This window comes from Aspergillus udagawae, assembly GCF_001078395.1.
Source record: "Aspergillus udagawae IFM 46973 DNA, scaffold_3, whole genome shotgun sequence".
NCBI lineage: Eukaryota > Fungi > Ascomycota > Eurotiomycetes > Eurotiales > Aspergillaceae > Aspergillus > Aspergillus udagawae.
The window spans coordinates 2564636-2581654 of record NW_025091266.1 but is presented as its reverse complement, the minus strand read 5'-3'; the positions used below and the strand labels follow the sequence as shown (position 1 = coordinate 2581654).

The following is a 17019-nucleotide window of genomic DNA, read 5'->3' as shown; positions in this document are numbered from 1 at the left end:
TACCCAGGGCGTGGGATTTAACTCAACCGGCCGCAAGCTGGTATTTGCTATTTTTGCCGTAGCAGCAGCTTCGTGAGCGACAGAAAAGCAGTGCAAGGGATTTCAGGATGGATGAACCTCGATTAGGCTGCTCCATTTCAGTCTTGGCACATATGCATATGGAGTAATTGTAGTAAGTAGATGAGATTGATGAAACTCAACTCATTACGCCTCAATTTAGGCATCTCAATTATCGATACTACAGTCCAGATTCTCACTAGCGGCAGTCGAATTTGACAACTTCTGGAGATTAAACTCAGACAGTGTCTTGATTTAGCCTGGAGCTATTCCGTCACAGGAAAAAACGATACATTTAAGGTAGTGGCTGTGAAGACTGCTAGTGTCGTCCTGTGGGCCTGGACATAGGGCATGCCACCTGGTTGGGTCTTGCTTCTACAACAATAATATACTAGTGGCATCAGACGACCAGTAACTACCAGAGAATAATAGTAGACGCGCGAGCGGATTTAGACTCGCTGAGATCGAAGCGATCCATGTGCCAAACTATCTCTTCTCAATACTATGTACAGTGCTTGATTGCTCAACTCACGCCCCAGCAACCCTCCTGACTATGTACACGTCCTATGCAACCCTCTCGTCAACCTAGGTAGGGCTTCAAGATGTCCAACATGCCCACATAAGCCGCACCGGTCGGAGGCTCCATGTTGAACATATAGTTTCCCCACCAGGGACCAGCCGCCCACCAGAGCGCTCCCTTCCACACATCCGTGTTCTGAGCCAAGTACTCTAGCATTCCTGAAATAGCAGTCCGGCACTGATCATTGACACCACCAGCAAATTCACCAATGATGCCAACCTTGCCGTTATCCTTAAGCCACTTCGTGGCGGCCGTGACACGTTCCTTACCAATCGTGGTAGACACACAGGTCGCGGAGGTGCCGGAGCCGTCCGAGTCGAGATACTGGTGCATCTCGTAGACGATCTTATCCTGGGGATCGGTCAGAGCCTTCAGGTTGTCATTGACGTCAACCCAGGTCCAAGCGCCGCTGTAGGAGTTGCCCTCCACGAAGATGTATTGCGAGGTGGCTCCCGCGGCGCGGATACCGTTGATGGCGGCCTGGTTGAGATTCAGAACCAGCGTCTGGTCCATGTCGTGATACTCGTTGTCTAGCATGTAGGGTCAGTGAAGCCCATAAGTGCCGGTTAAGTTAGTCCTACTAGTATCAAAGATGACCAGGTTGTTGGACTTGAATTTTCCAGCCAGATTCTGCCAGAAGGTCTTGAAGTCGTCGGCACTCGAGATAATCTGGCCATTGCTGAGTGGCGTCAGATCAAGTAGACCGTAAAGTCAGGCATTACTCACTATCTGCCATAGTTGTGCGGGTCCAGAATAGCATAAGATCCGGCCTTTGTGACGGCGTTCACAACCTCGTCGAGTCAGCTTGATGCAGTCCAACATTGCTGCTGATTCAACTTACCGAAGTAAGATTGGCCAGGTACTCCTCATTGTAGGAGCCTGTCATAGAGCTTGGCACCAGTCTTTCCATGAGAAATTGAATCCGGAAGATGTTCATGCCCTTTCCTATCAAAGTGCTGATTGTGGAAGGGTCCGGGAAGATGAATTCTTTTCCCTTGAGGTAGTTAGCAGCAGTATATTTCTCTTGAAATCACAACATACATAAGAGCCAGGGATGGTGTTCTGGCCAAACTCGGCTCCAGACTCATTGCTTCCGAACCCTGCAGCATGTCAGCATCCCCTAAACCCAACGTCACCAATCAGGGAACCAACATTGGAAAACTGAAGCTCTCTTCTGCTCCTTTGCAGGGGCAGCTACCGCGGAGCCTGCCGCAGCAGCAATGAGCACAAGGTTACCGAACTTCATGATAGCTAGAAGAGAATGTACTCTAGAAAAAGATCAAGATAAGGACCGACTCAAAAGGAACGACTCAAGCTTGACTTGGTTACCGAGAATCGAACGAGGGGACAAGACCTGCTATATATTGTCTGGCAAGTCGAGCCAGGCTAGCTGGCTTAAGCTCTGACACTCCTCTGCCCGACATCATTTGTTAGGATCGCGGGTCAGTCCCCCGAAGATTCTCCACGGCGTCAGAACGAAACTCATGGTCATTCATCGGTGGATTACCGGGTTGTCGCACCGTCACACAAACTGCAAAGCTTCAAAGCATGTTCCTTTCAACAAAAACAACAGCATATTGCAGCGTTGCAGACCGCTAATCCAGTATTGATCGACGAGAAACTGGCAAGCCAGGCAGAAATCGAAGCAAGAGCTGGGCGGATGATGCCGAAAGCCTGGAACCAAAGAGAAGAGCGTACATGGCTGCTACAGCATAGTGGATCCAAGAACTTCATGCGGAACCTTGTCCATGATAATCCCACGATTCAGGTATTGTCTTGGCGACTCTGAAACAAGACGGAGATTGATTTCTTTGAGGAGAGGAGGAGAGGGAGACATACGGCAGTGATCGTCGCGTCAATTGCTCCGGGTAAAGGACAAGAAGGGACCTCTCCTAAATCATGCCCGTGGCATTCTGGGAAAGAGATTGACACTCTGGTATCCAGAAATTATCGTTCAGCAACCTTGAATATATCTGTAAAATAGCAAGGTTCTTGATGTGAATCTGAATCGTTGCGTGTGATGGGATTGATTGTTGGTCCGGGTTGACATAAAAGAGTATCAAGTCCGAGAAGGCATTCGCCCAAAATAGATTGCTCAAACAAACAAGACAGTAATTGAAACCATTCCAGTATCTAGATTGTTGCGACAGTATGAATCGCCACTGCGAGGTCAGCCATACTCTGCTACACGCACAGCGGCTCGCAGCATCAAGAACAGGATCGAAAGAATCTCACAATGTAAAGTACGTTGGGTGGGATTGCAGCAACAGTCGAAATGGAGCAGTTGAGACTTCATGCTCATGGCCATCCTCGACAAAGATCAGCCACCCTTCCACCTTTCAATAAGTCGTCACCAGGAAGTCTCTATGTATATAATTGGCGACAATTCTTGTAGTGATCATAAAGGTACTAGGACCCACAGATCCAACGCCATGCCTTGCGCACCTTGGCTTTATCTGTAAGAGTCATATACATCGGTAAAACATCTCAAACTCACAAGTCACAACCCGTGGTACGGTTATTACCCGGTTATCCTGATTCTGCACATCAGCGACTCGGCGGCAAGACGCAGTCACAGAATATCAACCCCATATTGCCATGCATAAATAAAACTGCGGGGTAAATATCGGGCAAAAAGGATATGATAATGGAAGCCAGGACTATGACGATCGTCATTGCTTTCTTCATCGTGTTTTAAGGCAAGTTTCAACTTGTGCCATGGCTTGTGGAGATGAAACAGGACATTAGTCCATAGGGGAGTAGGCTATTCCGCTTTGGTCACGGTAGAATGAGCGAGAATGAAGAAGAGACACAGATGTAAGAAATTGGCGAGTACATCCTTGCAGAAAAGGATCTCTGTTGTATCACTGAGGTCAGTGTTGACTCTATGCTGAGGTGTATGGACATCGACGGACAGTGAGAACTGGCCAGCGGTCTAGTGTATATGTACAAGCAATGAAGCAATCCCTGCTATACTTTTAAACAATTCAAATGCCAAAAGCTGGGTCCTATAAGAACCAGCCATAATGTCGTAACCTGATGGAGCGTTGAGGTGACGCTAGTACAGCTGCACGTCTAACAGCTCCATCCCGACGCCAGACACCAACAACTTCGTCACTGACCCGTCATGGATCAAGTCCAAAGACGATATATCAGCCACGGCGCTGTAATGATCGGCTAAATTCCCGACTCGGATGGCTTCCGGCCCGCTCTGCATGGCATCAACCTCCGCCCACCAGACCTTGACCCGATGGTCGTTGCCCGAGGAGGCGAAAACAACTTGCGTTTTGCTCTGGCTGTCTGACTGCCGCTGTTCAAGTATCTTGATGGTAGTGACGGAGGCAGCGTGTGCATCTGGGATCGTGATCGTGCACACATCATTGCCTGCATCTGCATCGGTGAAGTCTACTGTTAGTAGAGAAAGTGTGAGCGCATTGTCATCACCTCCAGCGAGAACCAGTGACGTTGTCGCCGATATACGGGCCATTTCCATGGATTTGATACTGTTCGAGTGAATTTGGTAGCGATTCTCGCATGCAATGTTTGGTGGAGAAATAGAGAGCGTCTCCAATGGTTGCTTCAAGCGCAAACTGGACGCCGATATCAAGTAGTAAGGCTCTAGAACAGGACTCAAGTGCCATAATGTAAAGTGTCCGTCCGTAGACGCGGTAATGAGCCCGATCGAAGAGCCCTCTACGAGGAACTGCACCTGCGTAAGGCAATTGCTTGTGTAGGCGCCTCGTGCTAGGAGGGTAAAGCGACCCCCATCAGCCAAGGAGGAATAATGGAAGATCTATAATATTAGCAAAAATGAATAAACAGACGAGAGAAGAAGCTTACCTTGATCGTGGAGTTTGACAATGTCAGGCAAATAAGAAAGCCACCATCAGCGTCTTCTGTGACGTCTAGCACGTCGAAGCTCGTCACTCGCAGCTCGGATGCAGGGTCGTCCTTGGGACTAGAGGCTGCGAGAACAGTTGCCAGACCAAACGAGGGAATTTGCCGGAACTTCCAGACAAATAGCTCCTCGAACCCGGCGCTAGAGAAAAGCGTTTTTCCGTCTGTTGACCAGGTAACTTGCTGCACTCCAGCAGTATGGTCTCTAAGAACACGCAGGCATCTGAATGAGCCCCATGGAGTCTCGTTGCGTTCACGAACAGGCGCAAAAATGCGTAAATGGGTATCTTCTGCTCCAGTGGCGATGAGAGTCTCCCGCGCGGGCGTGGAAGGGGATACGTCCATCGCCTTGATTTCTCTGCCGTGGCCGCCGGCACGTAAGGTACGGTTGATTCCGGCCTGTATCCGAAGAGCATTGAACCCAGATTGGACCCAGAGGAGTATTCCAGCCCCGGGAGTCTCATGACTTGGGTGGAAAGCCCACATTCGGCGTGCTCCGCCGCAGTCGACTCGGGCCACTACAGTTTGAGTCGTTTCATTCCAAAGGATAAATTCAGTGCTCTGGAATCCATAAAGCATAAAGTCTCGTGATTTTAGGTCGACATATATTCCCTCAACGTTCAAGTGCACGGCAGGGGAGGAACGATGGATTGTACGGAGGCGAACATCCGCCCCTCCAAGCGCCTCCAGCTGATGGATGCAGTAATCGCCATCTCGGCCACAGGTCATGAAGTAGTCTGATGAAAGTTCCGCTTCTTCGAACAAAGATGAGAACTGGGTGATCTGATTAACGCCCGCTCGACCATGGACCCTCAGAGCGCAAATGATCGGTTGCAGAGATGCTTCAGTTTCTGCAAGTCTGTAAACCAAGAGTGCGCCGCTTTTGATCCCAAAGGCCAAACACTGGCGAGAGATCCAGGAGGCGCATGTTACTTCCATTCCATGAGGTAAAGACAATTCTGTCTTGACAATTTTAGGCTCGGCATTCGCTTGCATGGTGACCTGAAAGAGATCTGCTTTTCTAAGCGTTGCGTAGGATATGGCGAAAGTGAGGGTCGTCGAGCCTTCTGATGCGTCATTATCATACTCAAGGAAGTACAATTGCAGAGGTCTGCCATCCGCTTGTACAATTTGGTTCAACGACCCGGTACCGTGCGTATAGAGTCGAATCAAACCGCGTGCATTGCCAAGCAGCGCCACTCCTTTCTGTGGTAGACTAGAAACTACTGAGAAAGACCGGAGATCTTCCTCAACATGCAGAGTTTCCTTGAAGATGAGTTGTTCTTTACCGCTGTCTGTCCGTATCGAACAAAGCTGGATCTCACCTTGGAAAGTAGTCGCAATGAACAACTCCGGTGAGATAAATTCGAAGGCTTTGAACGACTTTTCTCTTGCAGGAACTGTGTTCTGAGAATCGCTTGAGACCTGAATGCGATTATCCCTATTCGGTAATAAGACCGACGCCGTATCATCTATGTCTATTTTGAAGCTCCTGACGGCGCCGTCTGCGCCTCCAGTGTAGATCGTGGTTTGTGTCCCGGAGCCGCATAAGTCGAGTGACCAGATATGTTTGCCGCTATGGAGGTGAGGAGACGATAACAGAGTCAGTTTGAATTCGGTCTTATGCGTTGGCGACAGACTCCAACTCAGATCCCACAGAATGCACTTAGCATCCTCACCACGAGACACAATGGCCAGTTTGCTCTGATTCTCCGCCTTGGTGAGCAAGAAATGAACACCCCAAATTCGAGCTGAATGCCCGAATGCCTTTGCAAGACATGATTCTGAACCAGTTTTATCGTCAGTTGTTGCAACGGCACCAAACCCTGTGGTCCGTAGCTCGAAGCCATCTGTCGAGTAGGCAGAAGGATCATGACGGGATGCATGTTCACAGCCCGTAATATCCCATACCCTGACAGTTCTATCGTCACTACAGCTTGCCAAAAGTCTTCCTGGTTGCCCTCCCGGCAAGGAGCGGACAGGAGGTGATATCTGAACCCCGAAAATAGAACCTTCGTGGCCAGTGAAAAAGTGATGGATGGAGCCAACTGCATTAAGCACCAAGGGATCGCTCTCATCGTCGTCTACAAAACAAGACCAGACTATGATCTCGCCAAAGACGGTTCCCGCAGCAATTAAAATGTGAGAAGACGACAGCGCGATAGTGTCAGCGGAGAAAAGAATGGACTTGACACCCGTAACCAGTTGCTGTAGGTAAATCGTGGTGACAGAATGAGAATTCTCTACCACATGTAGACTGAGTATGGTGTTATGAGCCGTGACCACATAAGCTCGGTCAGCTCTGCTGCAGTGGTTGGGCGAACATCCAGCGAGAATCCAGTCTGGGGCCAAACACTCCGCAGTTACAGCTTGCAGAGAAACTTCCACATCTCCAGAAGCATCATTTCTAGCCAGGGACAAGTCAATGACCCTTAAGGAGCTTCCGCCCCACACCACTAGTCGTGTGTATGGTTTCTCAGCTCCATGCAGGTCTTGAGTGAGGAGAATGAATCCATGGATATTGTTTCTCCTGAATGTTTTGAGCTTTGCCAGTAGCTGCCCACTCTGCTCTTTGACCACTTGACAATAAGGCCCTTGACCTTGAATAATGAGCCTTACGTCTCCCAAAACCAGCGCTTTTAGCGCAGTTACGGGGAGGCAGGCATCAATGTGCTGTGTTGCTGGTCAGCACTACGCTGGCAACGGCAAACCTGATATTCCACTAACCTCGAGCGAGGAATGCATTGATGTCACAGAAAGACATCAGTCTTATCTGCTACAAAATCTAATTCAAGAATCGCGCATTGATTAATGCTTCATTCGCCGACTTTCCCCCGCGCCGAGACTATTATTCAAAATTCCACAATTTCTTATCGTAAGTGAGGTTATTATGTAAGCCTTCCTTATCGGCAGTATGTTCCTAATTACTCACGTGACATCGCGATCCTTCGAGTTTCATCAGGTGGCGACGCGAAGGAACTTGTCAGTCGAACAGCAATATTCTCAGCCGTTGCGACATTGTTAGGCTTTTCGGCCTGCTCAGTGTGCAGGAATAACTGGCTGCATATAATGTAAACGCTCTCTGCGACTTTTACACCGGCCATGTTACCTTTTCTGCCGTACCTTTCTTGGTAATAGTACCACTTCAGCTGTCTTGTCAGCATGGGTGTTACGGGCTTGTGGACAGTCGTCCAGCCATGCGCTCGGCCTATTAAGCTCGAGACGCTCAACAAAAGACGTCTCGCAGTTGACGCGTCTATCTGGATATATCAATTCCTCAAAGCCGTACGAGACAAGGAGGGCAATGCTCTACGTAATTCCCATGTTGTTGGTTTCTTCCGTCGAATATGCAAGCTGCTGTACTTCGGCATCAAACCGGTGTTTGTTTTTGATGGTGGGGCTCCTGTCTTGAAACGACAGACGATTGCCGGCAGGAAGAAGCGCCGGGAGGGCCGCAGAGAAGATGCGGTGAGAACTGCTGGGAAGCTGCTTGCAGTGCAGATGCAGCGATCCGCAGAAGAGGAAGCAGCCAGACAAAAAAATGCAGCTTTGAAACAGGATGAAGAGGAGGTGCCGGACAACCCGGTTTATGTTGAGGAAACCTACTTGACAGAGAAAGAGAAGCGGCAAGGCCGAGCGTTCAGGAAGAAGGATGCGTACCATCTTCCAGACTTGCACGTTTCGTTGGAGGAGATGGGGGCTCCAGACGACCCTCGCATTATGTCTCGCGCGGAGCTGGAAGAATATGCGAGACAGTTCCACCAGGGCGAGGATATCAACCTCTACGACTTTTCCAAAATTGACTTCGACAGCCCCTTCTTCATCAGTCTACCTGCTACTGATCGGTACAATATTCTGAATGCTGCCAGACTGAGAAGTCGTCTACGTATGGGCTACTCCAAGGAACAATTGGACAATATGTTCCCAGACCGCATGGCATTCTCGAAATTTCAGATTGAGCGTGTCAAGGAAAGGAACGATCTCACGCAGCGGTTGATGAATTTGAACGGTATGAACGGCGAAGAAGCATTCTATAACTCAGGACAACGAATCGCCGGCGAACGAGGAAGAGAATATGTCCTCGTCAAAGACAATGCAGTTGAGGGTGGCTGGGTGCTCGGTGTTGTAGGCAACAAAGGTGAAGGCCATGCCGATAGACCGATTGATGTGGACAGGTATGGCCAAGGGGAAGTGATTCTTGATCACGAAGAAGCTTCAGATGGTGATGATGGTGCATTCGAGGACGTTCCTATTGAAGGCCTCAACCGACTTCCCAAGCTTACTTTCCCTCAGAAAGACGCATTCGACGAATCGATTGGGAAGCAGATGAACGGTGTGTCCGGGAGGCGCGATTCGTTGTTCCAGGAGACTGAGGATAACTCCCTCTTTGTTGAAGGCGGTGACCTAGAAGGCGCTGAGGCTCATCAACGCCATCACATCGATGACGTTCCTGGCGGCACCGTCGACAGTGAGGACGAAGATCTTCAAAGGGCAATCGCAATGTCTCTGGAGCCCTCCGCTTCTCGTGTCGAAGTAGACAAAGACATGCTAGATATCCCACTTAACCGCAACGATGTGCCTGCTGCGCCGCCAAAGGAGACTTCGCCTGGTCTTGCAGAGAGTGATGATGACGAGATGGACTTTGCCTCTGCATTGGCACAGTCCCGCAGGACGAAAAGGAAGCCATCCAGTTCAGCTCCCCGTCCAGTCATGGACCATCCGTTCGACGGTCCACTTCCTTTTGAATCTATCAGATTGAACTCTTCCAAGGTGGAAAAGCCTACTCCCGAAGAGGTTGACGAGGACGCCGGTGGATTTGAAAAAGAGACCGCGAAGAAGGAGCAAAGCTTGCCGTTGCCACCTTGGTTTTCGGGGGAGCAGCCGAATGAAGAATTTGTCGTCGATAAAATTGACAACACCTCATTGGAAGATTATCGGGATAGAGCGATGACCCCAGACCATCTCTTCCTAAAAGAACATCGATCTCCAGATGTGATAGATGTGGATAAGATGCCGGGATCGAAGGAGGTAATCGATCTCGAAGCCGAACCGAAGACGGATGAACTTGATATTTCAGTGCCTTCAAGTACAGAAGCCGCGCAAATACAGTTGGACGATATTGCAGTATCATCGGTCTTCGATAGAGATAAGGCAATAGAAGAAGCGACGTTTGAACGGGAACCTATAGATGAGGAAACCACCTCCAACGAGGCCAAGAAGAAAGTTGCACATGACTCACCATCCCCTGAGCCCGAGTTCGAAGATGTTACCATACAGACAGACGCAAAACGGACAGAGATCACGGTGACCGGAAACGAGCCTCAGACATTTGCTGAGAGTGATCAAGCAAATGTGGTTGTAGAGGATGACGAAGACTTTTCCGACCCAGAAGACGAAGAGTTGATACGACAACTTGCAGCTGAAGGCGAAGAGCACGTCCGATTCGCTGCCACACTGAACAACAGTGCGCCACAAAACAGCACGTTTGACTATGAGCAAGAGCTTAGGCAGTTGCGATCCCAGCAGAAAAAGGACCGTCGAGATGCAGATGAGGTGACGCAGGTGATGATTACGGAGTGTCAGCAGCTCTTGAGCCTTTTTGGCTTGCCGTATATTACAGCGCCTATGGAAGCCGAAGCTCAATGCGCCGAATTGGTCTCGCTAGGCCTGGTCGACGGGATCATCACCGACGACAGCGACATTTTCCTCTTTGGCGGCACTCGCGTTTACAAGAACATGTTCAACCAAGGCAAGTTCGTGGAGTGCTATCTCACCTCAGACATGGAAAAAGAATATGCTCTTCATCGGCGAAAGCTCATCAGCCTCGCCCACCTTCTTGGCAGCGACTACACGGAAGGGATCAGTGGCATCGGGCCGGTGACCGCTTTGGAGATTCTCACCGAGTTCTCCAGCCTAGAGGAGTTTCGTGACTGGTGGACGCAGATTCAGACGGGGATGTACGTCCCCGAGACGCACACAGCTTTCTACAAAAAGTTCAAAAAGACTGCGACCAAGATCTTCATACCTCCTTCGTTCCCCGATCCGCATGTAGATAAGGCGTACCTTGAGCCCGAGGTCGATACAGATCCGTCTCCATTCCAATGGGGCGTTCCTGATCTACATGGATTGCGAAATTTTCTTATGACCACGATTGGATGGAGCCAGGAACGCACTGATGAGGTTCTTTTACCAGTCATCCGCGATATGAATCGCAGAGAACTGGAGGGCACTCAGTCCAACATCACCAACTTCTTCAGTGGTCCTCAAGGAGCCGGTGCATTCGCGCCTCGCGTGCGTTCGGCAGGCCAAAGCAGAATGGAGAAGGCATTCAGTCGTCTACGGCAGGAAGCTGGAGCGGAGACTCATCAGCCTACGTCTACAGGAGAGGCAGATAATGGTACAGATGGCTCTACAGATGATCAAACAACCTCCAGAAACAGTCAAAAGAAAGCCAATGGAAGGAAGAGAGCGCAAGCTAAAGATACGGTCACATTGTCTGCTGATGCTGACGGTATGGGTATGACGCCGAAGAAACGAAAGACACGACGGTCAACGACCAAGTAGATATGGTTGCCCACTGCCCCGGTGGTCCAGAAGACCCACCGTTCGTCATGAAGTTGCAAATTGGAGGATCAACGCGGCCAAGGATCCTAAGGGATCTGTGTGATCCGAATGCGGCGGGGTCGATCACCCGAGGCATCAATCTGTATCATTGGATTTGTCTCAAAATCAAATGAACATAACCTAGTAATATATGTAAATATCAATTGTAGCGGTCTGATCTACGTGCATGATGGATTCCGCAGTTATCCTTTACTGCTTAAGACATGCATGAGCTCCTTCTACAAAATGTCCCTGAACCAGATGAAATTATGAGGAACAATACTATCATCATCATCATCAGACTACCGGAGGTAGTCATGACTCGGTTGTGTTGTCAACCCCGTCTGTACTGCCGATTGCCCATATTTTTGCCCTGGTCGATGACATCAGCAAATCGCGGACCTCTCTTATCGATGACGTCGCTGATTCTTTGCCGTCGGCTATCGCTGACCAAGGCACACTTCACAAGGTATGGCCGCGTGAGCGACCGTGTCCAAATGTATCTACTCATTGTGGCATAGATGTATGTAGTTACAGTGCCCCTAAACTGCTGATTCGTCAATTCGGCTAGCGAAAAATCTATCCACTAAGCTCGTCATTCTGATCCCTTCACCTTTGGATCGAGTGGTAACTAGCTTCATAGGTTACTTGGGACAGTTCCCATACAAGCGCCGAATCGGGTTTAGCGACCCTCGATCGCGACGTCACTTCTCGTCCCTCACGGAGAAAGCTTCTAAGCTCCTCCTGCAGCATTCGAGCTGCTCATCGCCTCCCTTCATTAAATCTCGATTTACTTTATCGAACAGGAGGGATCCATCTCGCTGGAGACAGGAGGATTAGGAAGACGAGACATTTCGGTCCCCACAACTTAATCCAAGAATCATCCGTCAATTACTGCCTCTCCCTCTCCCTCCTAAACTTAACTCGCTACACTTCCGTCACATACGCTCTTCTCGATCCGGTTGTCGTCCCCCTTTCCATTGAACTTGTCTTCCTTTCCGTGGCATCCCGCTGTGCCTTTAGAACACGTCATTCGTGCGCAAAAGAAAATCTTTTGAAGTGAACCGCACCGCACCGTTTTGAACTCACCTCTACCTCATTACCCTTCCTCGCTGTATATCCTCATTTTGTTCGACTCCTTCTACCTCTTCAGTCTCTCGCTGTCAATAAGTATCATCCACCATGCATCGCACGTACTCTATGCGCCAGACGCGCGTTCCCACGGCGTCGCAGATTGAGAACCCTCCTCCGCCATTGTCGTCTACCAAGACCAACAGATGGCTCGGGAAAGGTGGACTGGGTGGGTTGATCCATGCAGTCAGATTTCTTGGAGGTAATAGTTTTACTAACATTTGTTGTAACAGGCCATGCCTTCCGCAAGAATGCCGCCGGTGCCTTTGGACCTGATCTCGCTAGGAAGCTGTCTCAGCTCGTCAAGATGGAGAAGAACGTCATGCGTAGCATGGAAATGGTCGCTAGAGAGCGTATGGAAGCTGCTGTATGTCGTCGGCCTACGCACATGTCTTTTCAAATGCTGACTCGGGTGTCCTAGCAACAACTCTCCATCTGGGGTGAAAACTGCGATGAAGATGTCTCTGATGTGACAGACAAGCTTGGTGTCCTGCTCTACGAGATCGGAGAGCTCGAAGATCTTTTTGTCGATCGTTACGATCAGTACCGTGTCACCATCAAGAGCATTCGGAACATTGAGGCTTCCGTTCAGCCTAGCCGGGACCGTAAGTTGGTCCTTTTTGCATTTCAAAAGAATCCCGTATTAACATTTCAACAGGCAAGCAGAAGATCACCGATGAGATTGCCAAGCTCAAGTACAAGGACCCTAGCTCTCCTCGCATCGTGGTCCTCGAGCAGGAGCTGGTTCGCGCGGAGGCCGAATCCCTGGTGGCTGAGGCGCAGCTCTCCAACATCACCCGGGAGAAGCTCAAGGCAGCCTTCCAGTACCAGTTCGATGCGCTTCGCGAACACTGCGAGAAGGTCGCTATCATCGCCGGATACGGCAAGCACCTCCTGGACCTCGTCGATGACACCCCCGTAACTCCGGGCGAGACTCGCCAGGGTTACGACGGCTACGAGGCCAGCAAAGCCATCATCCAGGACTGCGAAGAGGCCCTCACCAACTGGGTCCAGTCCAAGGCGGCCGTTAAGCCCAGCCTGTCGACGCGGTCCCGCTCACTGTCTCAGCGAACCCGTGAGAAGACCCGCGAGGGTCACGACCTGTCCGAGCAGGACCAGCCCATGAGAGGTGATCGGGACTCATGGGTCCCCGCCGGCCAGCACCCAAGCTATGGAGAAGACGGCGAGGAAGTCTCCAGCACCGTGGACGTCGAGACCCGGGGCCGAGAAGAGACGAGAGATGCGGTCGCTGCTGCCTAGAGAGGCGGAGAAGTGTATCGAAAAGAAAAGCAGAAGCCAACGGCGCTTGTAATGGCGAAACCAAACCAGGTTGTCTATCACCTCTGCTCTTGGGTCTCTGTAGTATAATCCCCTTGCTTTCGTCCTTGAATTTTTTTTTTTTTTCTTTTCCCCCATATACTCCAGTTCGCAGCTCGCTTGGTGACGTTTGTCTCTCTGGGATTCTGTCCTCGTTTTCTAATACCTTGTTTCGTCTGTTTTATCTACTACCTACGAGGTTACCTGTTACTCCTTAATACTTAACTCTGGAAGGCGCTCATTCTTGATCCCATCACTTGTTGGTGTTCAGATGCTGCGCTTTCGACCCCGACTCGATCATGATGTCATGGTTGGGTTCTAATACAACTTCACAAGCAATTGTCAAGGTCGGCTGGTAAAGGGCACCAGCATTTATAAGTCTGATGCGAATATATGTGGTATAGTCTGGCCGTTGATTCAGGTTCTAATTTACAATGTAATATTACACTAATTATTCCTGCCTTTGATTGCTTTCTGAGATAAGGATTGTTCTTTAACTTTAGGAATGATATCGAGAGTAATCAAGTGGTTATATATGTACCTCGGTAGCTGACTGGGCCAATACATGCTTATGATTTCAGTTTCAGTCAGCTGCAAGTACGTCCACCCTTGTACGTAGTGATCAATTTACGAAATGTGCACATTTAACTCCGTTGAATATGTGGCAGAGATGGCGGATACGAGACTGAGAGTTATAGGCCCGCTCTCTCCCTACAGCCTGATCCTCCCGAAAACCCATAACACCGACAATAAGTTGGATCGCAGATTGGAAAGTAAAAGGAAATAAACCAATGAGACACACAAGATGACGAGAGATATGAGAGACAGAGAGAGAGCGAGATATAGAAGGTCGTTACATCGTCATGTGACACCGTCCCTGTGGTTGGACAGAGAGGAGCAATCAGAAGACAGGAAATGCAAAGAACCGATCAAGAGGTGGAAAGATGCAATAAAATGAAAAAAAAATTCCCTGAATGATTTCATCCGAAAAAAAGAGGTGATTGCGTGATGAGGAAGGAGAGGACTCTTTTTCTTTGGCGCTTAATTATCAGTTCCCACGCCCTTCTTTTTTGGCTGGATATGTTTCTGCCCGCTTCCAGTCAGCCCGTTACTCTTGCCATTCAGGGCCGTGCTATCTGTCGGTGGCGGAGGCATGCGGCCAGCCGAGGACTCGTGTTTCTCGGTCAGGAGGTTCTTCAGCCATCGGTTCTCCATCTCCAGCTGCGCTACGCGGGCCTCGAGCGAGGCATTCTTCTCGGTCGTCTCCCGGACGGTCCGTTCGAGGGTCTGCTCGCGCTGCTTTTTCTTCATGCGGAATCGGGCGCTGGCAGCGGTGTTTCGACGTCGGCGATCCTCTTCGGCGGCGCGGCGCAGTTCCTCTTCTTGACCTAATGCGGATGCGATGGATTCGCCGGCGACGGGTGTGCTGTACTTGATGTTGCCGAGCTGCCCGTTGGGTGGTGAAATCGACGAGGAGACACTCGACGGCGTAATGGCCCCTGGGGGGTGGCCGAGTTCATCGCCACTATAGATGGGCGGATAGATCGGATGAGCTGGATACGACAGCATCTGGTCTGGCAGCGAGTAGTTGATGGATTTGTCCCCTGGTTGTATGCAGTATGAGTACAAAAGCTTGACCAGACCAAATAGCAGAGAAGCTTAACTGCGTGAGGGTTGATCACGATGAGAGGAGAAACCGGACATGACGGTGGGAAGCAATATCAGAAGGGAAGGCATCGACGTTAAGGCATCAGAACCCTGAGATCGACGTGGTGACGATGAGGGAAGAAGACAGTAAAGCGCGGATAAGCGTCCATTAGGGATTGGGGTGCAGACGGTGTCATTGGTGCAACGGATTGCGTGATCATCGTCGAGTAGGATGCGGCCCAGCGGCCCTCGAGAGAGAAACAGTGGGCAATACAATTGGGGTCGACAGGGACAAAGAACATGGAAACAAGTTGGACAACACACGAAGAGGAAAAAAGAAAAGATAGGAATAGACCGCTGCCAATATGAGGTTCAACTGGCCATCAGGTCTGCGGCCCCGGTTTTGTAGCGTGCATTCAACATGGGCACTTCCCCATGAGGCGCGCCCAAGCGGCACACGCACACTATCCCTCCAGCCCGGTTGAGCAAGCACAAGACAGAGTCAAATTAATGAAGGAGCAGACAAGGGGGGAAGGCCAGAGACACCAGTCAGGGTACGAAGCTTTCTTTTTCCCCCGGGAAAACAATCAATGGCACGAAGCAAGGTTGAGCAGTAGCCCTGTGCAAACCCGCATGACCAGCAAATCACATAGGGAAACGAACCAAAAGACAAGACGATGGCGCAACCGATGCAACTCTCAGGCTCATCTGCCGAGACAAGGGCTGCGGAAGATAGATAGGAGTTGGGTAGGTACAAAACAGATACAAAAAGCTCAGGACTCACCACGATACGGGTAACCTCTCACATCGATGGGACTGCGTTCGTCCTCAATGCTATCGTATGAACTCACGGAGATTCCTCCCATTCCTTCAGTCTGATCGTACTCCATGTTCAAGTTCTGGAGCGACGCCAGGGCTGCGGAATCAGCATCAAAGGAATATTGTCGAGACTTCGCCGCAGCTGGATCGTGTCGAGAGAGCAAGAAGTTGAAGTTCTCCAGTCTCTCGTAGTTCGAAGCAGCCACTTGACGAGCAAGAGTTTGCTGACGCTGCTCATCAGACATCGTGGGGATACTTTTGTTCTTAACCCTGGGCCTTTTTTTTTTTTCTTGGATGTTCTTTTCTTTTCTTTTTGCTCCTTCGGAAATTCTTTTTTCGTTTTTATTAAAACCTCCAATTCTTGCCAAATTGAGTGAAGCAAAGAACAAGGGAGCAGATTAGATTATGACAGATATAGTCTACCCAGAAGAATGTCATGCGCCTCCCCAGAGATCAGCTGAAGAGGGGAAAGCTCAGAAGATGAGGGAGGATATTTTGACAAAGGAGCCCACGAATGATCGAGGTCGAAGATTGGACGATCGGTGGTGAGTTAAGGATCTAGGTATGCGGCAATCACACGGCTTTTTGTAAGGATAAAAATAATGCTTCCCACTTGATCATTGCGTTCGCATAACGCGGGAGATGCAGCCACGTACACACAACGGTAAATGGGTTGAGTAACGGGAAGAAAAGAAGGCTGGATGATGATGATGATGATGATGACAATGATGCGACTGGGATGGGAATGAGGAGAGTAACTAAGGTAAGATACCGGATGATGCCGAAGGTAGTTTTTCGTTGGATTGTGCTGGAGCTGTCTGTCTATCCCCAAGCCTGCCGGTCCCTACAGAGGTAACTAAGTCGATAACCTGAGTAATCATCCACAATAGCCCATCTTAATAAAGCGAGATGTCGTTACTTGGGGATCGTCTCAGCCTGCTTGGGGCTAGCCGATGATCTGATAGAAT

General features: G+C 49.9%; 5 protein-coding genes across 5 annotated transcripts; 2 read left to right on the top strand and 3 right to left on the bottom strand.

Annotated features, from left to right (window-relative positions):
* Nucleotides 1-637: 637 nt before the first annotated feature.
* On the bottom strand, nucleotides 638-1883 carry Aud_004753 (glycoside hydrolase family 5 protein; the record flags this gene model as incomplete). Its single annotated transcript, XM_043289690.1, has 6 exons — nucleotides 638-1167; nucleotides 1219-1316; nucleotides 1364-1428; nucleotides 1479-1631; nucleotides 1679-1737; nucleotides 1790-1883. The coding sequence occupies 6 exons, from the start codon at nucleotides 1881-1883 to the stop codon at nucleotides 638-640; spliced, it is 999 nt and encodes a 332-aa protein (XP_043145625.1).
* A 1812-nt stretch (nucleotides 1884-3695) lies between these two features.
* On the bottom strand, nucleotides 3696-7279 carry Aud_004752 (tRNA (34-2'-O)-methyltransferase regulator RTT10; the record flags this gene model as incomplete). The annotated part of the gene is made up of 3 exons (XM_043289689.1): nucleotides 3696-4430; nucleotides 4478-7207; nucleotides 7262-7279. The coding sequence occupies 3 exons, from the start codon at nucleotides 7277-7279 to the stop codon at nucleotides 3696-3698; spliced, it is 3483 nt and encodes a 1160-aa protein (XP_043145624.1).
* A 417-nt stretch (nucleotides 7280-7696) lies between these two features.
* Aud_004751 (ssDNA endodeoxyribonuclease RAD2) lies at nucleotides 7697-11098 on the top strand (the record flags this gene model as incomplete). The annotated part of the gene is made up of 1 exon (XM_043289688.1): nucleotides 7697-11098. The coding sequence occupies one exon, from the start codon at nucleotides 7697-7699 to the stop codon at nucleotides 11096-11098; it is 3402 nt and encodes a 1133-aa protein (XP_043145623.1).
* Nucleotides 11099-12319: 1221 nt separating this feature from the next.
* Nucleotides 12320-13528, top strand: Aud_004750 (Eisosome component PIL1/LSP1 family protein; the record flags this gene model as incomplete). The annotated part of the gene is made up of 4 exons (XM_043289687.1): nucleotides 12320-12437; nucleotides 12502-12635; nucleotides 12690-12873; nucleotides 12927-13528. The coding sequence occupies 4 exons, from the start codon at nucleotides 12320-12322 to the stop codon at nucleotides 13526-13528; spliced, it is 1038 nt and encodes a 345-aa protein (XP_043145622.1).
* A 1098-nt stretch (nucleotides 13529-14626) lies between these two features.
* Aud_004749 (bZIP transcription factor) lies at nucleotides 14627-16296 on the bottom strand (the record flags this gene model as incomplete). The annotated part of the gene is made up of 2 exons (XM_043289686.1): nucleotides 14627-15189; nucleotides 16017-16296. 2 exons carry the CDS (start codon nucleotides 16294-16296, stop codon nucleotides 14627-14629), a joined length of 843 nt encoding a protein of 280 aa, XP_043145621.1.
* Nucleotides 16297-17019: the final 723 nt, after the last annotated feature.